The 24,973-nt window shown below is 45.6% G+C and overlaps 1 protein-coding gene across 13 annotated transcripts in view; it reads left to right on the top strand.

Moving 5' to 3' along the window:
* LOC307021810 (protein NLRC3-like) overlaps positions 1–22,993 on the top strand; it is a 36,169-nt gene extending 13,176 nt beyond the window's left edge. For 3 of the 13 annotated variants that reach the window (XM_079654276.1, XM_079654269.1, XM_079654270.1), the window contains exons 5-11: positions 53–1,892; positions 2,383–2,556; positions 2,944–3,117; positions 6,284–6,457; positions 6,843–7,016; positions 9,831–10,004; positions 10,446–12,350. In XM_079654276.1, coding sequence (XP_079510402.1) covers positions 53–1,892; positions 2,383–2,556; positions 2,944–3,117; positions 6,284–6,457; positions 6,843–7,016; positions 9,831–10,004; positions 10,446–10,497 — 2,762 coding nt within the window. In that variant the 3' untranslated portion in view covers positions 10,498–12,350. The other 10 variants (XM_079654273.1, XM_079654272.1, XM_079654274.1 and 7 more) reach the window with 10 other exon arrangements.
* The last annotated feature ends 1,980 nt before the right edge of the window (positions 22,994–24,973 follow it).

The following is a 24,973-nucleotide window of genomic DNA, read 5'->3' as shown; positions in this document are numbered from 1 at the left end:
TTTTGTGATTTTGAACCACTTGCATCGATCTATTTGTGTTCTTCTCTTCCAGCAGAACGTGGTCTGCAGGAGGTTCTAGATGAACACAGGCTCAGTCTGAGGAGGAGATGTGAACGTGTGACTGAAGGAACTGATCAAAGTGAAACCCTCCTCAACAGCATCTTCACTGAGCTCTACATCACACAAGGCCAGAGTGAAGAGGTTAATACCCAACATGAGGTGAGGCAGCTGGAGACAGCTTCCAAGAAGAAGCCCCTCCATGACACTCCAATCAAGTGCCAGGACATCTTTAAAGCCTCACCTGACCAACAGACTCTCATCAGAGCGGTCCTGACCAACGGAGTCGCTGGAGTTGGAAAAACCTTCTCAGTGCAGAAGTTCACTCTGGACTGGGCCGAGGGTTTGGGAAACCAAGATGTCAGTCTGGTGATCCCGCTCTCCTTCAGGGAGCTGAACCTGATCAAAGGTGAGCAGTACAGTCTTCTCAGGCTGCTCCATGTTTTCCATCCAACCTTACAGAAGCTCACAGCAGAGCAGCTGGCTGTCTGTAAAGTGCTGCTCATCTTTGACGGCCTGGATGAAAGCAGACTTTCTCTGGACTTCAGAAACAATGAGGTTGTGTCTGATGTCTCTCAGCAGTCCTCAGTCAACGTGCTGCTGACAAACCTCATCAGGGGGAAGCTGCTTCCCTCGGCTCTCGTCTGGATAACTTCCAGACCTGCAGCGGCCAATCAGATCCCTCCTGAGTGTGTGGACAGGGTGACAGAAGTACGAGGCTTCACTGACGCCCAGAAGGAGGAGTACTTCAGGAGGAGATGGAGTGATGAAGACCTGTCCAGCAGAATCATCTCTCACATCAAGAGCTCCAGGAGCCTCCACATCATGTGTCTGATCCCAGTCTTCTGCTGGATCACTGCTGCAGTGCTGGACCACATGTTGACTACAGACCAGAGGGGAGAGCTGCCCAAGACCCTCACTGACATGTACTCACACTTCCTGCTGGTCCAGACCAAGAGGAAGAAGCAGAAGTATGAAGGGGGTCATGAGACGAGTCCACAGCAGCTGACGAAGGCTGACAGGGAGCTTCTTCTGAAGCTGGGGAGGCTGGCGTTTGAACATCTGGAGAAAGGAGACATCATGTTCTACCAAGAAGACCTGCAGCGCTGTGGTCTTGAGGTCACCGAGGCCTTGGTGCACTCAGGAGTTTGTACACAGATCTTCAAAAGAGAGAGTGTGATCTTCCAGAAAACAGTCTACTGCTTTGTTCATCTGAGCGTTCAGGAGTTCCTGGCTGCAGTCTACATGCTGCACTGTTACACCAACAGAGACACAGAGGTACTGAAGCACTTCCTGAAGAGAGATCAGGAGTACCCATCCCTGGATGTCTTCCTGAAGAGAGCCATGCAGAAATCCCTCAGAAGTAGAAATGGCCACCTGGACCTGTTTGTCCGCTTTCTCCACGGCCTCTCTCTGGAGTCCAACCAGAGTCTCTTAGGAGGCCTGCTGGGTCGCACAGACAACCGTCCAGATATTATCCAGAGACTATTCAGAGGCCAGCTGGGTCGCACAGACAACAGACCAGAAACCATCCAGAGAGCCATCAAGAACCTGAAGGAGATGAGCGGTGATAAAATCTCTCCGGACAGGAGCATCAACATCTTCCACTGTCTGACAGAGATGAAGGACCTCTCAGTACATCAGGAGATCACAGAGTTCCTGAAGTCAGGGAACAGATCAGAGAAGGAACTCTCTGAGATCCACTGCTCTGCTCTGGCCCACATGTTGCAGATGTCAGAGGAGGTTCTGGATGAGTTGGACCTGAAGAAGTACAACACATCAGAGGAGGGACGACTGAGACTGATTCCAGCTGTGAGGAACTCCAGAAAGGCCAAGTATGTCCACATGTGATTCACTTCATAAATGAGTGTAGATCACAAGTTTACTTCTTTAGATAAACACAAACCGTGAGAGCAAAATAAATTGAATGTTATTTTTTTTATTACTATTTAAACATTGCCGTTTTTTATTTTCTTCATATTCCTTTTGGTTATGTCATCAAATGGAGCACTTAAGAGGTTTTATCAAAGCAGCATTTGATCACAACAGCAGTGTTTTACAGTTACAGTGAATACATTTAAGTTATTATAACAGTATTGTAGTTTCGTCATCATTATACCCGATCGGTTTTACCACAATGCTCAAGAGTTTAAAGTAAGATCTGTCAGGCTGAAAATGAACATAACAAACTCAATAATATATAAAGTGCAGTAACAGTGAATGTTAATCAGAACCTGGTGGGTCTAATGTTTTCATCAAATGCATGAAGTTAATATGATGTTACATCTGTTTGTAAATAACTCACTGTTATTTCTGTCATGACAGTTTTACTGGCTTTGGACTCTCAGAGATCAGCTGTGCTGCTCTGGCCTCAGCTCTGAAGGCAGACCCCTCCCATCTGAGAGATCTGGACCTGAGTGAGAACGTTCTGCAGGATTCAGGAGTGAAGCTGCTGAGTTCTGGACTTAAGAGTCCAAACTGCAGACTGCAGTCTCTCAGGTCAGTTCACTGACTGCACTTCATAGAGTATAGAAGAAGAGAAGAAGGAACCCTTAACCGAACCACAGAGGGGACATTTACATTCCGCATTCGACCCATCCCAGTGTCAGGAGCAGTAGGCTGCCATAATGCACTGGGCCCGGGGAGCAGTGTACGAAATGGTGCCTTGCTCAGGGACACCTCGGTAGCACTAGGTATTTTGGGTAATTGAACCGGTGTCATTCCAGTTCTTAAACCAAGTCCCTATAGACTTCGCCAGCTCTGCCCATATAGTTAAACCTTGGATTATCATGGGTCTATATCTTTCTTCTCTCTGACATCCAAACCTTCTTCAGCTCTGAACAGATTATTAAACCTTGAAACTTACTTCATGTTTTCTTTATTCAGTCTGAAGAGCTGCAGGTTGTCAAAGATCAGCTGTGCTGCTCTGGTCTCAGCTCTGAAGTCCAACCCCTCCCACCTGAGAGATCTGGACCTGAGTTACAACGATCTGCAGGATTCAGGAGTGGAGCTGCTGAGAGACCTTCTGGAGAGTCCAGACTGCAGACTGGAGACTCTCAGGTCAGTTCTCCTTCTCTAGAGTTGTGTTGACTCTGAGCTGCAGACATCAGGCTGATATTACTGTGATCCACACTGAGTATCTTAATGCTAAAGTCTGCTTTCTTGTTCTGTGGTTTATTTCACTGACTGTGGCAGAGCCATGTTGCTATTTCAATTTAAATACAACAAAGAAAAATCCTTCACTGCATAATTGACTCTTCACCTGTTAAGCCCCGAGCCTGTTTTTTTTATTGTAAAGTAAATTCAGATTGAACAGACACTGAACAAAAATATAAACGCAACACTTTTGTTTTTGCTCCCATGTTTCATGAGATGAACTCAAAGATCTAAAACATTTTCTAAATACACAAAATAACCATTTCTCTCAAATATTGTTCACAAATCTGAAAAAATCTGTGATAGTGAGCACTTCTCCTTTGCCGAGATAATCCATCCCACCTCACAGGTGTGGCATATCAAGATGCTGATTAGACAGCATGATTATTGCACAGGTGTGCCTTAGGCTGGCCACAATAAAAGGCCACTCTGAAACGTGCAGTTTTGCTTTATTGGGGGGGTCTGGGGGGGTCCGACAACCAGTCAGTATCTGGTGTGAGGGTTAGGGTTAGGGTTAGGGTTAGGGTAATTTTGTGAATCGAGTGGCCTGTGTTCATCGTCCATAACATACGCTTGCCCATACCATAACCCCACCACCACCATGGGCCACTCGATTCACAACATTACCCTAACCCTAACCCTAACCCTCAACCCAATAAAGCAAAAATGCGGATAAAAGCGTCAGCTAAATGTAATGTAATGTAAGATGATCGATGGCTATGCCATATTTGCCTCTGAACCTTGACAAGTGCATGTTTCAGGCTTATCAATGAACAACAGGAGGGGTCACAGACATAAGAGCAGCTGTTAAATAAAGCTCTTCTGACCTTAGCTGGCATGTGGGTATATATTAATGCTGCCCATTATGGGCACAAGCAATTTTCACCCATTTATTAATGATATGTTTTAAATGTGAGTGTTTCCTATCCCCTAAACCTCCAGGGATGTTCACAGTTTAATACTGGCAACTTCTTATTATGGGAAATACGAAAACGTCTTTTAAAACTACAACTCCCAGTAGAGACGTGCCATAGATAGAGAACATGTGGCGAAACACAATAGCCAGCATGTGTAGTTCTGGGGACGGGTGGGGGAGGGGGGGACGGGGTGGACCCGTTCAAATCCAGTTTTGGACAGTCTGCCGTGGTTCCATCCCATTTCAAAGTGCTGTTCGACGCTCGGCGTAACCCTCGGAGCACACTCTCCAATCACAGAGCTTGAGGACTATCACGGGGTTTGTCAAGCGAAGCGGAGAGAATACTTACTTCCGGGTGTAATATTCTCTAGAGCAGTGTTCGCCAACCAGTCGATCGATCGTGAGTGTGGTGCGGGTAGATCGCGGACCGTTAAAAAAAAAGTAACAAAAGAAAGAAAAATTAAATTAAAATAATAATGTTTGAAAAATACGTTTTTAGATGTAAACCTATCATCCACCACCCCGTTACCAGGTGCCACTTGATTGACGTATATTTGAGACACCTCAATAATATAATACAGTAACCGTGCTTTACGTGAACCTCATCATGACACAAGAGACGACGGCAGGACTGTAATTTCCCATGTTCAGTGAACGCAACAGAGGCAAGACACCAGACCAATCAGAGAGTTGCATGGAAATACACGTGTGCTTGTGTCATTCAAACTCGGCTCTGTGTGTGTGTGGCATTAGCGCATTTAGTGAGAGAGAGAGGGAGAGAGGGAGTGAGGGAGAGAGGGGGAGAGAAGGGGAGAGAGGGACCGGTGCTAGCGGGGACCGTGATGTTAGCATCTGGTTAGCTAGCTGCACTAACGGACATAAGGAGCTGTTTCCACAACAAGCTGGAGGAGAGTCCTCCCCTGTCAGACTGAGGGGCTCAGGTGAGCTAAAGGACTCTCTGAGTGTTTAGAACGGTTTTGTCACAAATTATTCAAAAGATTATTTCCGCAGCACACCTTCATATGATCATTATAGTTATACAAACAATAAGAGAATAAATGAAAAACAGGTATGAAATAGTTCTGTTTCATCTGCGTGCTGAGAGATGTATCCATAGATCTCTTCATGTTGCTCTCAAAGAGATTGATGCTTTCAACTTCAATATTTAAAAAAAAATCTTCGGACCCCCCTTGAGAAGGTGAGGTCCGCCCCCCAATAGCACTTTACCCCTGCCTATATGCCGTGAGCTGATCATGGAGCCTTCATTGTAACAGTAATTCAGATGAGCCAGATATAAAAGGCCTCAAATTGGAAGCACTGTCTGGGCCGTCTTTTTCACTCAATTCTGCAATAGGTAGATCTCGCCTTTCACCTAGGCCGAGGTCGGTGATCTTGGGCTTAAAAAGGTTGGTGACCCCTGCTCTAAAGCAAATGAGCTGCTCCGACCCTCGGTCCTGACGGACTCCAACTTGTGTTTATTAATCAAACAAATAAATAAACACAAGGATAATGATGTGTTATTGTTGAGTAAATAACAGTGTGTGGTTTAGAAAAGAATACAAAATTAGAAGGAAGAAACGATGAAACAATACAGAGTTCAGTTTTCTGAGCCCCCACTCTCCCCATAACTGACGGCAACAAAAGTCCTAAATTATTCAATTAAAATAAAGAAGTAAAAACAATAAGTGTGGCTTGATATTGAGTTAGAAAAAGGTTGATAAACGCTGTGAGAATGGATCTGAGGAGAGCATTTCGCCACGACCCCAACTCCTCTATTACCAACGTTCAGGGAGCTCTATGCAAGTCAATGGGACGCCCTGCCCGTTGAAAACTGACTTCCAAGGGGTACCCTGTCCGTAATAGAGTGACGGGGAGGGGCCCTGACCGACCGTCAACGTGTGACGGGCTGGGAGTGAGAACGTGTTGGAAAAACAGGCTCAGGGCTAAACTGGTTAAACACCTGAAATTCATCTTACAGTCTCCATCATGTTTTTATTTGAATTATATAAAAGACAAATGAATAAATGTTTCCATTAAAACTATCAAACAATAAAGATTATATTCAGTATCTGCCTTTTCCAAACATTTGATGAAGCTCCATGATGCTGATACTGACTGAATAGTTTCAACTTACTTCATGTTTTCTTTATTCAGTCTGAGGAAATGCTGGTTGTCAGAGATCAGCTGTGCTGCTCTGGTCTCAGCTCTGAAGTCCAGCCCCTCCCATTTGAGAGATCTGGACCTGGGTGACAACCATCTGAAGGGTTCAGGAGTGAAGCTCCTGAGCGATCTTCTGGAGAATCCAGACTGCAGACTGGAGACTCTCAGGTCAGTTCACTTACTGTAGTTCATATATTTGTATTTTTTATTTATAATTGTCTAAGAATTAGCCTGAGAACAAAGAAGTTCAAAAACATTTGTATTCTGTTTTTCCAAATGGTTGAGTATTTATCAGAATAACAAAGAAAGGGTGAATGTGTGAGCTTCCACAGACTCACACTGTGCTCCATGAGTCGGTGAAGATGCTGTCAGTACTGATGAGCTGTGAGGGAGAGGAAGGAGTTGTTAAAGATCTGATGAGAGAAAAGCTGCTTCAGAGTTTGAGCTCGGATTATTATGGATCTATATCTTTCTTGACTCTGACATCCAAACCTTCTTCAGCTCTGAACAGATTATTAAACCTTGAAACTTACTTCATGTTTTCTTTATTCAGACTGAGGGGCTGCTGGTTGTCAGAGATCAGCTGTGCTGCTCTGGTCTCAGCTCTGAAGTCCAACCCCTCCCATCTGAGACATCTGGACCTGAGTGACAACAATCTGCAGGATTCAGGAGTGAAGCTGCTGAGAGATCTTCTGGAGAGTCCAGACTGCAGACTGGAGACCCTCAGGTCAGTTCTCCTTCTTTTACTTCTGTGCTGAGATGAAGAGAGTTGTGTTGACTCTGAGCTGCAGACATCAGGATGATATTACACTGATCCTCACTGAGTATCTTAATGCTAAAGTATACTTTCTTCTTCTCTTGTTTAGTTCACTGACTGTTGCAGAGCCATGTTGATCTATACATTTAAATATAACAAGAACAATCCTTCACTGCATACTTCACTCTGAACCTCTTAAACACCTGATATTCATCTTCAATTCTCCATCATGTTCCAGGGCTCGACAGTAACGGTTGCCAAGTTGCCATTGGCAACCATTTAGAAAAAATGTCAACCACTTCTTGGCCTTTGTTTGCCATCAGTGGCAACCAGTTTTTAACATAAAGAAATAAGGACAGCAAACAGCTAAATGTGCGCCCCAACATAGATAAATGTTAATTATTTGTTGTATTAAGAGTGATATTTAATTATTGTTGTGACCAGTCGGAACCTGAGACTTAAGTTGTACGTGCATTGGTGTGATTACTGAGCCAGAAAGCCATGCATGTTTACTCGCGTGCGCAGTGCGCCGTGTGTTTGTTTTACAAAAAATGGCGAGCTCAAAGAGCCGGCTCTTTTAAGTGAACGACGGGAGCCGGCTCGCGCCCGCCAACGAGACATTTTTTTTGGGGGGCGGGGGGGGGGTTTGCGGAGGGATCTAGATCAGCATGAAGGCACATTATGCAATGTGCACATTATCCCGCTTATTACATGGCCACATTCTCAACAAAGTAACGACATGACTCCCAATATTAATTGAAATGCTTTTATGGATTATTTTATTGATTTAAAAAATAGTTGTTTGATTTAAATTGACATGCATCCGCTCAGAAAAATAGTCCGTTGTTACTGTTTGAACTAACGTAGCAACGGCAGGAACTGCTTCGATAGCGTTTTTGAGGAGCTTTTTGATTACAGATTTGAAAACATCGCTCCTTGCTTTAAAAGTAGCACAATTCATGATGTCAAACCTTGGAAAGTATCTAGATATGCCTGCCCTAATGCCAAAGGAACTGCACACTGAATATGTGTCGCCGTTTGATGTCTATGTCTGGACCGCTGCGTAGAAAGGAGGGTTTCTGCCCCGTTACTTCTCTTCTTACTTCTATAAGAATAAAACACGGAGGACGGAGATCTCTTTTTCTCCCCCTCTTCTGACAGCCCAGCAGCTGATCTCAGAGCACGCTCCCCTCTCCTGCAGGGGGGCGTGGTCAGCTGCAGGGGGGCGTGGTCAGCTGCAGCTCACAGAATCAGCCCCCTGCAAAAACAGCGCTGGAAAGAGCAAATAGAGCGAAATGAGGCATGGCTAAAATGTATGATCTGTTTGGTATTTTTGAAAAAATATATATATTGATATACTTTTATATAGGTATGGCCCTACAATATATTGTTCAAATATAGCATGATAGGTCCACGTTAAGTAATACAAGACAGAATGATGATGATCTCCGCGCATGCAATGTAATATCCAACGATTAGAGACGGTTGGATGCTGCTGTTTTGAGCATTGCAATATATTTATTTTCCATCCATCCATCTTCTCCCGCTTATCCGTGGTCGGGTCGCGGAGGTAGCAGTTCCAGCAGAGAGCCCCAAACTTTCTTTTCCCTGGCCACATCAACCAGCTCTGACTGGGGGATCCCAAGGCGCTCCCAGGCCAGAGAAGAGATATAATCCCTCCATCTGGTTCTAGGTCTACCCCTCGGTCTCTTCCCAGCTGGACGTGCCTGGAACACCTCCCTAGGGAGGCGCCCAGGTGGCATCCTAACTAGGTGCCCGAACCACCTCAACTGGCTGCTTTCGACGCGAAGGAGGAGCGGTTCAACTCCGAGTCCCTCCCGGATGACCGAACTTCTCACCTTATCCCTAAGGGAGACACCAGCCACCCTGCGGAGAAAAACCATCTCGGCCGCTTGTACCCGCGATCTGGTTCTTTCGGTCATGACCCATCCTTCATGACCATAGGTGAGGGTAGGAAGGGAAATGTCCCGGTAGACAGAGAGCTTTGCCTTCTGGCTCAGCTCCCTTTTCGTCACACGGTGTGGTAAAGAGACTGCAGTACCGCTCCCGCTGCTCCGATTCTCCGACCCATCTCACGCTCCATTGTTCCCTCACTCGAGAACAAGACCCCGAGATACTTGAACTCCTTCACTTGGGGTAAGGACTCATTCCCTACTTGGAGTGGACAGTCCATCGGTTTCCTGCTGAGAACCATATATATATTTATTTTGACTATGTTATTTATTTATGATTATCCTTAGGCTCAGCAAAGATTTGATGTCTTTTTTTCTATAGCTAATAGTTACTGAAATAGAGCCCTGCTGTTTTGTCAGGGCCTTTTCTTTAAATATAATTTTAAAATGTCGATACAGTAGCCCCTTTTTTAAAATAGTTTTTATAGGTGTTGCTATCTGTTTTGTGTAGCGTGGTTCTACAAGCAAGTCAGTGCATTCATGGGGTGGTATCAGAGAGTTACAAGGGTCTGTAAATGCAATGAAAACATTTGGCCACAGCAAATCATTTATATTAAACATGTAATTTTTACTTTTGAATACTTCAACCAAAAGCTGAGACCTGGTTGCCTGGCAACCACTTTTAAAAGTTAGCGTTGAGCCCTGTGTTCTTAATAATTTATATAAAAGACAAAGTTGTGAATGTTTCTCTTAAAACTATCAAATAATAAAGGTTATATTCAGTATTTGCCTTTTTCCACATTTCCATGAAGCTCCATGATGCTGATACTGACTGAATAGTTTAAACTAACATCATGTTCTCTTTATTCAGTCTGAGGGGTTGCAAGTTGTCAGGGATCAGCTGTTCTGCTCTGATCTCAGCTCTGACGTCCAACCCCTCCCATCTGAGAGATCTGGACCTGAGTCAGAACTACATGCAGGGTTCAGGAGTGAAGCTGCTGAGAGGTCTTCTGGAGAGTCCAGACTGCAGACTGGAGACCCTCAGGTCAGTAAGAGGTCGACTCTCTGCTGCTTCAGCAGTTTTGTGTTGAGGGGTCGATGTGTTCTCACACTGAGTAATCCCTCCACTTCTTCCTTCCAGACGTAGCCTAGCTTAGCACATCTCATCATCCTACCAATCACTACAGTTTTTTTATTATTTTATCTCATACATCCACAAACATTATAATGTGAGCTTACAATGCAACATATTTTAGTAGCTAAGCAACTTTTAACGGATATACAGGATTTTACAGAGGAGTGAGTCTGATTGGTTCTCCTGTCATGTGTTTTGTTTCTAGGCTAATAAGCAGTTATTTCCTGTTAGCTGAGAGCTGAGGCAGTCAGTCGTAGTGTTTGCAGAGAAGAGATGATGGGATGTAAAGCATGAGATCAGTCAGGACTCGGAAGCTGACTCAAAGAATAAGGGTTGTGTTCATCTCTACAGGATCAATGACCAGACGATCAGAGCCAAGCAACAGAAGAGATGTGAGTATTGAAACCATATCCTCCATTCATCAGGATATTCTGCATTAAAGTTTCATCTTAAAACGAAAAATGCTTTTAAATTCCATCTTGTTTCAGCTCTCTTCAATCTTTTTAGCTGCCAATGTTTCGCTCTGTTCATATTTTATTAATCTTTCTCTGTCCCTTCTTCCCTCTGATGTCAAGCAGGAAGTGAAAACAGGATGAACTGAGGGTATATTCGGATTAAGGAATAAACAAACAATCAAGATAGATTTGTTAATCGGAAATCTTCCAACGTTTAATTTACATTAAAAAATGTACTTATAATATCAGATTCAGAATCCGGTTTACTGCCCGTTTTTACACGTGCAAGGAATTTGTTTTGGTGTGTTGTTACATAGAGGAGAAACAAACATATAAAATACAAAAATCATATTTTCTAAAGAAATAGATGTCTTTATATACCAGTGCTGTGATTGGCTGGTCTCACTGCGCTGTGATTGGCTGTTTCTTTTGAATATTACTTTATTTATACAACATGTTTTCTGACATGTAATGTTTCAATATGCTCATGAGGCGTTATCTAATGTTAACCTTGAGTGGATTCAGGAGAAATCTACTAGACAGAATTATTCAAATGTTTCTTGAGGAGATTTCAGATATTTTTCCTTTTTTTTAACTGTTTTTTAATCTGTTTCCTTCATGTAGAAAATGATTTTGATTATGTTTTTAGGTTTCTCTCCATCTTGTCATTGTAATAAACAGTGATGGTCTGCTTGGGAACTGTATTAGCTGTATGGGTGTATTTGACCTTGAACGACCCTGTGACCCTAAAATAACCTCCTGACCCCTAACTCTTCATCCGTTACATCATCAGTTTGAGTTAATGGGGAAACCACCAGCACACATCAGACTCTTCCAGAGGTGCCAGTGATCACAGTTTGATTAATAAATGGATGTGGACATGAACTTTAAAACAATACTTTAGTGATTAGGATTCTCTGTAGGATTAAAGTGGAAGTACTATGTTATTTAGTTGTTATGTGTCTTTATCTTTTTAGCATCTTGTGTAACTGTTAAAGCAAACGTCTCAATAACTATTTATTCGATCTACTGTTCTGTGTATTGCTAGAGAGATAGATGCATATGGGGTTCCTCAAGGCTCCATCCTGGGGCCTCTTGTCTTCAACATCTACATGCTACCTCTGGATCAGATCATGAAAAACAACAAAATAAGTTACCATAGCTATGCAGATGACACAAGCAGGAGACTATGCTCCAATTCAAGCACTGAGTAATGTGGTGGAAATATCGAGACAAACTCACAAATAATAAAATGGTGGAAAAACCTTTCCGTTATACTGAGATCAAGATTATTGGAATAAGACAGTCTTTTGGGGAGTTTATTCTTGCAAAAAGGTAAATCGTTACAGAGTCAAGCAGTCTGCAGCGAAATACAAAATCAGGAGGTCCGCAATCGTTTATTTGAATCGGGACAATGCACATTGATGAACACTTTAAAACAAAATAATGCTTACAAGTGTAAATGAGCCGGATTTGAGCTTTGAGCTAATTTCCATCCGTAATCCCGTCACATACAACATATAAGAACATGACATTTATATATACAGCAAAAATAAATACATGATATGCAGAAAGAGCAAGAGCAGCATACAAGCATTTAACACATGGCAGTACAATGCAGCAGCTATGATATATAAAGGGCAAGAGGAGATACCCCTGTGTTAAAGGGCAAGAGGAGATACCCCTGTGTTAAAGGGCAAGAGGAGATGCCCCTGTGTTAAAGGGCAAGAGGAGATACCCCTGTGTTAAAGGGCAAGAGGAGATACCCCTGTGTTAAAGGGCAAGAGGAGATGCCCCTGTGTTAAAGGGCAAGAGGAGATGCCCCTGTGTTAAAGGGCAAGAGGAGATACCCCTGTGTTAAAGGGCAAGAGGAGATACCCCTGTGTTAAAGGGCAAGAGGAGGTACCCCTGTGTTAAAGGGCAAGAGGAGATACCCCTGTGTTAAAGGGCAAGAGGAGGTACCCCTGTGTTAAAGGGCAAGAGGAGATACCCCTGTGTTAAAGGGCAAGAGGAGATACCCCTGTGTTAAAGGGCAAGAGGAGGTACCCCTGTGTTAAAGGGCAAGAGGAGATACCCCTGTGTTAAAGGGCAAGAGGAGGTACCCCTGTGTTAAAGGGCAAGAGGAGATGCCCCTGTGTTAAAGGGCAAGAGGAGATACCCCTGTGTTAAAGGGCAAGAGGAGATACCCCTGTGTTAAAGGGCAAGAGGAGATACCCCTGTGTTAAAGGGCAAGAGGAGATACCCCTGTGTTAAAGGGCAAGAGGAGGTACCCCTGTGTTAAAGGGCAAGAGGAGATACCCCTGTGTTAAAGGGCAAGAGGAGATACCCCTGTGTTAAAGGGCAAGAGGAGATACCCCTGTGTTAAAGGGCAAGAGGAGGTACCCCTGTGTTAAAGGGCAAGAGGAGATGCCCCTGTGTTAAAGGGCAAGAGGAGATACCCCTGTGTTAAAGGGCAAGAGGAGATACCCCTGTGTTAAAGGGCAAGAGGAGGTACCCCTGTGTTAAAGGGCAAGAGGAGATACCCCTGTGTTAAAGGGCAAGAGGAGATACCCCTGTGTTAAAGGGCAAGAGGAGTTACCCCTGTGTTAAAGGGCAAGAGGAGGTACCCCTGTGTTAAAGGGCAAGAGGAGATACCCCTGTGTTAAAGGGCAAGAGGAGATACCCCTGTGTTAAAGGGCAAGAGGAGATACCCCTGTGTTAAAGGGCAAGAGGAGGTGCCCCTGTGTTAAAGGGCAAGAGGAGATACCCCTGTGTTAAAGGGCAAGAGGAGGTACCCCTGTGTTAAAGGGCAAGAGGAGATGCCCCTGTGTTAAAGGGCAAGAGGAGATACCCCTGTGTTAAAGGGCAAGAGGAGATACCCCTGTGTTAAAGGGCAAGAGGAGGTACCCCTGTGTTAAAGGGCAAAAGGAGATACCCCTGTGTTAAAGGGCAAGAGGAGATACCCCTGTGTTAAAGGGCAAGAGGAGGTACCCCTGTGTTAAAGGGCAAGAGGAGATACCCCTGTGTTAAAGGGCAAGAGGAGGTACCCCTGTGTTAAAGGGCAAGAGGAGATGCCCCTGTGTTAAAGGGCAAGAGGAGATACCCCTGTGTTAAAGGGCAAGAGGAGATACCCCTGTGTTAAAGGGCAAGAGGAGATACCCCTGTGTTAAAGGGCAAGAGGAGGTACCCCTGTGTTAAAGGGCAAGAGGAGATACCCCTGTGTTAAAGGGCAAGAGGAGATACCCCTGTGTTAAAGGGCAAGAGGAGGTACCCCTGTGTTAAAGGGCAAGAGGAGATGCCCCTGTGTTAAAGGGCAAGAGGAGATACCCCTGTGTTAAAGGGCAAGAGGAGGTACCCCTGTGTTAAAGGGCAAGAGGAGATACCCCTGTGTTAAAGGGCAAGAGGAGATACCCCTGTGTTAAAGGGCAAGAGGAGATACCCCTGTGTTAAAGGGCAAGAGGAGGTACCCCTGTGTTAAAGGGCAAGAGGAGATACCCCTGTGTTAAAGGGCAAGAGGAGATACCCCTGTGTTAAAGGGCAAGAGGAGATACCCCTGTGTTAAAGGGCAAGAGGAGATGCCCCTGTGTTAAAGGGCAGGAGGAGTTACCCCTGTGTTAAAGGGCAAGAGGAGATACCCCTGTGTTAAAGTGCAAGAGGAGATACCCCTGTGTTAAAGGGCAAGAGGAGATGCCCCTGTGTTAAAGGGCAAGAGGAGATACCCCTGTGTTAAAGGGCAAGAGGAGATACCCCTGTGTTAAAGGGCAAGAGGAGATACCCCTGTGTTAAAGGGCAAGAGGAGATACCCCTGTGTTAAAGGGCAAGAGGAGATACCCCTGTGTTAAAGGGCAAGAGGAGATGCCCCTGTGTTAAAGGGCAAGAGGAGATACCCCTGTGTTAAAGGGCAAGAGGAGATGCCCCTGTGTTAAAGGGCAAGAGGAGATACCCCTGTGTTAAAGGGCAAGAGGAGATACCCCTGTGTTAAAGGGCAAGAGGAGATGCCCCTGTGTTAAAGGGCAAGAGGAGATGCCCCTGTGTTAAAGGGCAAGAGGAGATACCCCTGTGTTAAAGGGCAAGAGGAGATACCCCTGTGTTAAAGGGCAAGAGGAGGTACCCCTGTGTTAAAGGGCAAGAGGAGATACCCCTGTGTTAAAGGGCAAGAGGAGGTACCCCTGTGTTAAAGGGCAAGAGGAGATACCCCTGTGTTAAAGGGCAAGAGGAGATACCCCTGTGTTAAAGGGCAAGAGGAGGTACCCCTGTGTTAAAGGGCAAGAGGAGATACCCCTGTGTTAAAGGGCAAGAGGAGGTACCCCTGTGTTAAAGGGCAAGAGGAGATGCCCCTGTGTTAAAGGGCAAGAGGAGATACCCCTGTGTTAAAGGGCAAGAGGAGATACCCCTGTGTTAAAGGGCAAGAGGAGATACCCCTGTGTTAAAGGGCAAGAGGAGATACCCCTGTGTTAAAGGGCAAGAGGAGGTACCCCTGTGTTAAAGGGCAAGAGGAGATACCCCTGTGTTAAAGGGCAAGAGGAGATACCCCTGTGTTAAAGGGCAAGAGGAGATACCCCTGTGTTAAAGGGCAAGAGGAGGTACCCCTGTGTTAAAGGGCAAGAGGAGATGCCCCTGTGTTAAAGGGCAAGAGGAGATACCCCTGTGTTAAAGGGCAAGAGGAGATACCCCTGTGTTAAAGGGCAAGAGGAGGTACCCCTGTGTTAAAGGGCAAGAGGAGATACCCCTGTGTTAAAGGGCAAGAGGAGATACCCCTGTGTTAAAGGGCAAGAGGAGTTACCCCTGTGTTAAAGGGCAAGAGGAGGTACCCCTGTGTTAAAGGGCAAGAGGAGATACCCCTGTGTTAAAGGGCAAGAGGAGATACCCCTGTGTTAAAGGGCAAGAGGAGATACCCCTGTGTTAAAGGGCAAGAGGAGGTGCCCCTGTGTTAAAGGGCAAGAGGAGATACCCCTGTGTTAAAGGGCAAGAGGAGGTACCCCTGTGTTAAAGGGCAAGAGGAGATGCCCCTGTGTTAAAGGGCAAGAGGAGATACCCCTGTGTTAAAGGGCAAGAGGAGATACCCCTGTGTTAAAGGGCAAGAGGAGGTACCCCTGTGTTAAAGGGCAAAAGGAGATACCCCTGTGTTAAAGGGCAAGAGGAGATACCCCTGTGTTAAAGGGCAAGAGGAGGTACCCCTGTGTTAAAGGGCAAGAGGAGATACCCCTGTGTTAAAGGGCAAGAGGAGGTACCCCTGTGTTAAAGGGCAAGAGGAGATGCCCCTGTGTTAAAGGGCAAGAGGAGATACCCCTGTGTTAAAGGGCAAGAGGAGATACCCCTGTGTTAAAGGGCAAGAGGAGATACCCCTGTGTTAAAGGGCAAGAGGAGGTACCCCTGTGTTAAAGGGCAAGAGGAGATACCCCTGTGTTAAAGGGCAAGAGGAGATACCCCTGTGTTAAAGGGCAAGAGGAGGTACCCCTGTGTTAAAGGGCAAGAGGAGATGCCCCTGTGTTAAAGGGCAAGAGGAGATACCCCTGTGTTAAAGGGCAAGAGGAGGTACCCCTGTGTTAAAGGGCAAGAGGAGATACCCCTGTGTTAAAGGGCAAGAGGAGATACCCCTGTGTTAAAGGGCAAGAGGAGATACCCCTGTGTTAAAGGGCAAGAGGAGGTACCCCTGTGTTAAAGGGCAAGAGGAGATACCCCTGTGTTAAAGGGCAAGAGGAGATACCCCTGTGTTAAAGGGCAAGAGGAGATACCCCTGTGTTAAAGGGCAAGAGGAGATGCCCCTGTGTTAAAGGGCAGGAGGAGTTACCCCTGTGTTAAAGGGCAAGAGGAGATACCCCTGTGTTAAAGTGCAAGAGGAGATACCCCTGTGTTAAAGGGCAAGAGGAGATGCCCCTGTGTTAAAGGGCAAGAGGAGATACCCCTGTGTTAAAGGGCAAGAGGAGATACCCCTGTGTTAAAGGGCAAGAGGAGTTACCCCTGTGTTAAAGGGCAAGAGGAGATGCCCCTGTGTTAAAGGGCAAGAGGAGATACCCCTGTGTTAAAGGGCAGGAGGAGATGCCCCTGTGTTAAAGGGCAAGAGGAGATGCCCCTGTGTTAAAGTGCAAGAGGAGATACCCCTGTGTTAAAGGGCAGGAGGAGATGCCCCTGTGTTAAAGGGCAAGAGGAGATGCCCCTGTGTTAAAGGGCAAGAGGAGTTACCCCTGTGTTAAAGTGCAAGAGGAGATACCCCTGTGTTAAAGGGCAAGAGGAGATGCCCCTGTGTTAAAGGGCAAGAGGAGATACCCCTGTGTTAAAGGGCAAGAGGAGATGCCCCTGTGTTAAAGGGCAAGAGGAGTTACCCCTGTGTTAAAGTGCAAGAGGAGATACCCCTGTGTTAAAGGGCAAGAGGAGATGCCCCTGTGTTAAAGGGCAAGAGGAGATACCCCTGTGTTAAAGGGCAAGAGGAGATACCCCTGTGTTAAAGGGCAAGAGGAGATGCCCCTGTGTTAAAGGGCAAGAGGAGATGCCCCTGTGTTAAAGGGCAAGAGGAGATGCCCCTGTGTTAAAGGGCAAGAGGAGATGCCCCTGTGTTAAAGGGCAAGAGGAGATGCCCCTGTGTTAAAGGGCAAGAGGAGATGCCCCTGTGTTAAAGGGCAAGAGGAGATGCCCCTGTGTTAAAGGGCAAGAGGAGATACCCCTGTGTTAAAGGGCAAGAGGAGATACCCCTGTGTTAAAGGGCAAGAGGAGATGCCCCTGTGTTAAAGGGCAAGAGGAGATGCCCCTGTGTTAAAGGGCAAGAGGAGATGCCCCTGTGTTAAAGGGCAAGAGGAGATGCCCCTGTGTTAAAGGGCAAGAGGAGTTACCCCTGTGTTAAAGTGCAAGAGGAGATACCCCTGTGTTAAAGGGCAAGAGGAGATGCCCCTGTGTTAAAGGGCAAGAGGAGATACCCCTGTGTTAAAGGGCAAGAGGAGATACCCCTGTGTTAAAGGGCAAGAGGAGATGCCCCTGTGTTAAAGGGCAAGAGGAGATGCCCCTGTGTTAAAGGGCAAGAGGAGATACCCCTGTGTTAAAGGGCAAGAAGAGATGCCCCTGTGTTAAAGGGCAAGAGGAGATACCCCTGTGTTAAAGGGCAAGAGGAGATACCCCTGTGTTAAAGGGCAAGAGGAGATGCCCCTGTGTTAAAGGGCAAGAGGAGATGCCCCTGTGTTAAAGGGCAAGAGGAGTTACCCCTGTGTTAAAGTGCAAGAGGAGATACCCCTGTGTTAAAGGGCAAGAGGAGATGCCCCTGTGTTAAAGGGCAAGATGAGATACCCCTGTGTTAAAGGGCAAGAGGAGATACCCCTGTGTTAAAGGGCAAGAGGAGATGCCCCTGTGTTAAAGGGCAAGAGGAGATGCCCCTGTGTTAAAGGGCAAGAGGAGATGCCCCTGTGTTAAAGGGCAAGAGGAGATGCCCCTGTGTTAAAGGGCAAGAGGAGATGCCCCTGTGTTAAAGGGCAAGAGGAGATGCCCCTGTGTTAAAGTGGATTTATTTAGCGGTGATTACACGTCTGTTTGTTGCTCAACCATTCTTTAAGTTGTCCTTTAAAACTATTGAGACATGTCCAGCGTGCTTTCGCATAGGAGGCTGCAATTTTGGTTTCTGACACCTTATGCCACTTGTGAAAAGTGTCGTTGATATGAAAGAGAGGGCAGAGGGGAACTATATGAGCCTCTTCAATTTATGCAATACGTAAATTCCCCAAGATGGAAATTCTGTACACTTTCAATTCACCGCCCCTTCAAAATAATGCACATTTCTTCTTTTTGCTGTGGTTCTAGCCTCTGACCACCCAGAGACCTCATATGTTCTACACACTGCCTGTGGGTGTGAAAAGACTGCCTGCAATTTGGAAGCTCTGGAGGCCATATTAGCAGTTATTGCACTTTTGGATAATGCATCATCTGGTGACAGTTATTGCCCCAGAGCAGCTAGGGCCCTCAGATTTCGGGCAGAGACTCCCCCTAAGGTCCAGTTAGAACAAATATAATTTGATAAGCTAGGCACAATTATAAAACAATTGCTAAATATCCAACCTCAAAAGGCTCTTGCGAACGTCAAGTCTGAGAGGATCCGGAGATATTTAGGGCATTTCGCGGAAATATTCTTTCCGGAGACGTACACTTTGAATAACAAATGAATGGTGACAAAAGAAGGGAGTATCCCATTGTAAAGCATTTGAAATGGACAACCTCCCATGTTAGCCAAGATAGCCTGAAATGGTGTGGATTTTTACTGCTATGCCTAAAATGGACTCTCTTCTCCCAGAGTGTCAGGCTTCCAACTTCTCCCCACTGCCCACTTGTTCCATGGGCATGGCAGCGACTCGGAAACAACTGCCACCATCCGTGAGTTCTCAGAGGTCAGGTGTTGTGATTTTGGAACAACAACCTCTCAAGAGATAGTTGCCTTAATTGGTTGCACAAAGAAAAGGGCGAAAACGTACGCTGCCAAGAAGTGAACATTGAGCCGTCAGGACACAAGTCTAATTGCAAAAAAATCATCAAAAAAAGCTCAATTCAACGCGGGGACCCCGTGGCCTTGGAATACACGTTAAACATTACCTTATTCTGGAGATCCTTTGACCTTCCCTCTGAGCAAAGGGGAAGGGATTGAGGCCAAGCCTCGTCCACTATAAGGACGACAGGTAAGGGGATATCCATTGTAAAGTATTTGATATGGTGTGCCTTGTTAAAGCACTTTGAGCTGCACCTGAGGCATGAAAAGTGCTATACACATAAAGCTTATTATTATTATTATTGTTAGGGTCTGAGACCAGAGGTCGGCGAAGACCCTATTGTAATCGCCGTTATTATTATTTGTATTATTATTATATTTACCAGCGCTAAATCTGAATACAGGAATAACTAGGAAGGCTTGCCTCTCTTGTCGACGGCTTTATAAACAATTGCACACATTAGCATTTTGTGCACGTCACATACAGACAAGATATTCAGTTTAAGGACCAAATAGAGCAGAAGTAGAAACTCTAACAAAGTGTTTCTGCAGAAGGAAAAGTGTTTTCCTTTATCCCTATTGGACACGCCCTCTCAACGCCCACCTGATGCTTAGCTATCGCTGTATTTACCATGATTAGCATGTAGCTTTAGCCACCAGTGCTTGCTGTGGATCGTTTTCTTTAATTAATCCTATTAGTTACATTATCACCTGTAGTGTCTCCTGGTGATGCTCTTGACTTTGGATCCTAATGTGTTCCTAAAAGTCATCGATGTTGTGCTCTAAAGAAAAACTCAAATAAAGAATAGACATTCTTTTTTTATCAGTTTTAGGGACTCCTTTATTCTCCATGATAATGACTGACCCAGAGAAGAAGCTATTTGCCCGTCTAACCACGCTGTGAGAGGAAGATGATGGGAATCTTCCTCACTGTGCCCGTGCTCCCTCTTTAATTACAGGAAGCAGCAGAGTGCTGTATAATTGGGGATGGAAATACATTGACTGTGTGTTATTGTGAATGGGTTATTTCAGAGGAAGGTGTCAGAGCGCACAGTAAACACACTCTCCTTGTGGATCTGAACTCTGCCATTTAGAGGTTTAAATGTTTCCTCTGCTCAAAGTTCACCACTAATTGAACTATGCACAGATCAGGGATGTGTCTCATGTACGATGCATGTTCGTATTGACATGTAATCAAGGTTATTAATTGGAGGTCAGTGCAGAAAACTGAGCACATCACAGATGCATTGGGTAAAACATGTCATTTACAGATATCACCATGAAACTTCCACACTTCATTTCATTAAGGCAAATATTTTGTTTACTACAATACTACGCTCATGCTCTAATTCTGCAATTGTGTGTGTGTGTGTGTGTGTGTGTGTGTGTGTGTGTGTGTGTGTGTGTGTGTGTGTGTGTGTGTGTGTGTGTGTGTGTGTGTGTGTGTGTGTGTGTGTGTGTGTGTGTGTGTGTGTGTGTGTGTGTGTGTGTGTGTGTGTGTGTGTGTGTGTGTGTGTGTGTGTGTGTGTGTGTGTGTGTGGGGATATGTTCCTCCAACTTTCTACTATCTGACCCCAGATTCAGGACCAGATCTCACACACACACACACACACACACAAGCGCACATTTTAATTTGTATCTATTAGTTTGTGTAAATATTATTTTCCATATTGTATTGCTTGATTGCATAATATCTCTTAAACACTTGAACGCGCTGTCTTTAAACAACTCTCCTGTTATCTCCATCAGAACAACCTTCTGGATCCGCACCAGTCTGGTTTCAAGGCAGGTCACTCAACAGAAACTGCTCTCCTTGCTGTCTCTGAGGAACTGAAGCCTCCCTCTCCTCTGTCATCATCCTTCTGGACCTGTCTGCTGCATTCCACACGGTGAACCATCAGATCCTCCTTTACACTCTCCAAGAACTTGGAGTTTCAGGCTCTGCACTTTCCCTCCTCACCTCATACCTCAAAGACCTACAGGGTAACTTGGAGAGGGTCCGAGTCCGACCCTTGTCAATTAACTAGAGGGGTCCCTCAGGGCTCTGTTCTTGGTCCCCTCCTCTTCTCCTTGTACACAAACTCGCTCGGATCAGTCATTAGCCCGCATGGTTTTTCATACCACTGCTACGCTGAAGACACCCAACTCATTCTGTCCTTTCCCCGCTCAGAGACCCAGGTCGTCGCACGCATCTCTGCTTGCCTAGCAGACATCTCTCAGTGGATGTCTGCTCACCACCTCAAGCTCAACCTTGACAAGACTGAACTGCTTTTCCTTCCGGGAAAAGATTGTCCCACTCTTGACCTAACGATCAACATCGGCCCCTCTGTTGTTTCCCCGACTCAGACTGCAAGGAATCTGGGTGTGACCCTAGATAACAAACTGTCCTTCACTGCAAACATCTCTGCTACAACCCGCTGCTGCAGATACACTCTTTACAACATCAGGAGGACACGTCCCCAGCTGACCCAGAGAGAGACGCAGGTTCTGGTCCAGGCTCTCGTCATCTCACGCCTAGACTACTGCAACTCCCTCCTGGCTGGTCTACCTGCATGTGCCCTCCGACCTCTGCAGCTCATCCAGAATGCAGCGGCTCGTCTGGTCTTCAACCTTCCTAAATGTTCCCACACCACGCCGCTCCTCCGCTCCCTTCACTGGCTTCCAGTAACTGCTAGAATCCACTTCAAGACACTGGTACTTGCGTACCATGCTGCGAATGGATCTGGCCCTTCCTACATCCAGGACATGCAATGAAATGTAATTGCAGTTAAAGCTTTTCTTCAGAAGAAAGATTTGTTACCAGAAATCTTCAAAAGTAGAATTTACCACCTCAAAAATATCAGATTCAGAATCCGGTTTACTGCCCGTTTTTACACATGCAAGGAATTTGTTTTGGTCTGTTGTTGCATAGAGGAGAAACATACATATAAAATACAAAAATCATATATTCTAAAGAAATAGATATCTTTATATACCAGTGCTGTGGTTGGCTTGTCTCACTGTGCTGTGATTGGCTGGTTCTTTTGAATATTAGATTTGTTATACTAAACGTTTTCTGACATGTAATGTTTAAATATGCTCATGATGATTGAGATTGATTGTGTTGTGTTTAGGTTTCTCTCCATCTTGTCATTGTAATAAACAGTGATTGTCTGCTTGGGAACTGTATTAGCTGTATGGGTGTATTTGACCTTGAACGACCCTGTGACCCTAAAATAACCTCCTGACCCCTGACTCTTCGTCCGTTACATCGTACATCATCAGTTTGAGTTAATGGGGAAACCACCAGCACACATCAGACTCTTCCAGAGGCGCCATTGATCACATTTTGATAAATAAATGAATGTGGACTTGAACTTTAAAACAATACTTTAGTGATTAGGATTCTGTGTAAAACCTACTGTGTAGGGCTAAAGTGACTTTGGACTAAACTACTCCAGGAGAATGACATTGATGTTATTTTGCTTTATCTTTTTAGCGTTTGTCTTCAATTGATGTAACTGTAAAAAGAAATTTGTCTCAATAACTGTTTATTCCATCTACTGTTCTGTGTATTGTTAGAGAGACATGTGGGGTTCCTCAAGGCTCCATCATGGGGCCTCTTCTCTTCAACATCTACATGCTACCACTGGCTCAGATAATGAAAAACAACAAAATAAGTTACATTTAAAATAAACGTGCGTTGCCTAGAGACCCAATTGAGTGAAGTGGGACATTTGGTGCAATTTGGCCGAATGGCGTTTTGTCCTGTAACTTTTGAACTGTATGCACAGATATAGTTTAGACGAATATATCCATATACGTAAACCTTGATGTCTTGCCATTTTTTATTTGTCCAAATCTGTATTTTTGCTACTCCTTTTAAAAAATTTGGTCAATCATCACCAAATTTGGAACAGACCATCTCTAGAGTAAGCCGGAAGTAATACAATGTTTAAAACTGTTAATGTTCTATGCTTGTAATTATTGTGATTATATAAATGCACTTTATCATCGTTTTTCAATAACTTGTTGTTTTTCTTTGAAGTTTCCACACATTTTTTCTAAAGACTAAGGTGCTTACTTTTTGGAGTTGCATTGACCTGGTAACCTTCTTGTTGCTGGAATGTGTGTGTGTGTGTGTGTGTGTGTGTGTGTGTGTGTGTGTGTGTGTGTGTGTGTGTGTGTGTGTGTGTGTGTGTGTGTGTGTGTGTGTGTGTGTGTGTGTGTGTGTGTGTTTTCAGTGTTTGTGTGTGTGTGGGGGGGGGGGTTAAGAGGGTCCTGCTCCATGTCAGTTCTACAGCAGACGTCTTAATCTGGAATCTGCTTTCAGCTTGTGCTTGGGTGAAATGTAAACGGATGTTGACACTGAGGTATAAACACAACGGGGCTGGGGGTCGTGTGTGTGTGTGTGTGTGTGTGTGTGTGTGTGTGTGTGTGTGTGTGTGTGTGTGTGTGTGTGTGTGTGTGTGTGTGTGTGTGTGTGTGTGTGTGTGTGTGTGTGTGTGTGTGTGTGTGTGTGTGTGTGTGTGTGTGTGTGTGTGTGTGTGTGTGTGTGTGTGTGTGTGTGTGTGTGTGTGTGTGTGTGTGTGTGAATAAGATCAGAGTGCGATACGTTTGGATACAGTAGTGCAGGTTATGTCTAATGAGGGAAATCACCCGCTTTATAGCTGCCGGCTCTGAGACCTCCTTATGGTCTGTTTGAAGACACGTTGTGTTGTTCCCCCCCCCCCCTCCCCTCCCCCCCCACACTGTGCTCTCCCCCATGGCTCTGGTGAGTCCTGCTGGGCTGCGAGGCTCCAGACGTGCAGCCGCTGCTGACGTCCGTCGTGTGTTCTCTAAATGTATGAAATGCCCCCATCGAGGAGGGAGTACTCAGACCTGGTTCTGAAGTGAACTGCCCTTCAGGTAGATCAATCTTCTGAATCTGCAGAGTAAATACTTACCTCTATGTAGTTGAATAGAAGAATCACTTACTAACTAACTAACTAAAACGTGTTCTTAAGAACAGTACTTTCTTCAGAGCGCGTGTTTCAACATTCAAGGTTTTTATAGTCATTTGTACATATCTGTCACGATCTGTCTGTCTGCCCCCTTTATATGGTGTCATCCCCACAGCACCCCCCATTATATTGTGTCATCCCCACAGCACCCCCCATTATATTGTGTCATCCCCACAGCACCCCCCATTATATTGTGTCATCCCCACAGCACCCCCCATTATATTGTGTCATCCCCACAGCACCCCCCTTTATATTGTCATCCCCCCCCTTTATATTGTGTCATCCCCCCCCCATTTGTATGGTGTCATCCCCACAGCACCCCCCATTATATTGTGTCATCCCCACAGCACCCCCCATTATATTGTGTCATCCCCACAGCACCCCCCTTTATATTGTGTCATCCCCCCCCCCTTTATATTGTGTCATCCCCCCCCCCTTTATATGGTGTCATCCCCACAGCACCCCCCATTATATTGTGTCATCCCCATAGCACCCCCCATTATATTGTGTCATCCCCACAGCACCCCCCTTTATATTGTGTCACCCCCCCCCCTTTATATTGTGTCATCCCCCCCCCCTTTATATTGTGTCATCCCCCCCCGCCCTTTGTATGGTGTCATCCCCACAGCACCCCCCATTATATTGTGTCATCCCCACAGCACCCCCCTTTATATTGTGTCATCCCCCCCCCCCTTTATATTGTGTCATCCCCCCCCCCTTTATATGGTGTCATCCCCACAGCACCCCCCATTATATTGTGTCATCCCCACAGCACCCCCCTTTATATTGTGTCACCCCCCCCCCTTTATATTGTGTCACCCCCCCCCTTTATATTGTGTCATCCCCCCCCCTTTATATGGTGTCATCCCCACAGCACCCCCCATTATATTGTGTCATCCCCACAGCACCCCCCATTATATTGTGTCATCCCCACAGCACCCCCCTTTATATTGTGTCATCCCCCCCCTTTATATTGGTGTCACCCCCCCCCCTTTGTATGTTGTC

Source organism: Notothenia rossii, assembly GCF_949606895.1.
Source record: "Notothenia rossii genome assembly, chromosome: 1".
NCBI classification, from domain to species: Eukaryota; Metazoa; Chordata; class Actinopteri; order Perciformes; family Nototheniidae; genus Notothenia; species Notothenia rossii.
This window is presented reverse-complemented; position numbering and strand designations above follow the sequence as displayed.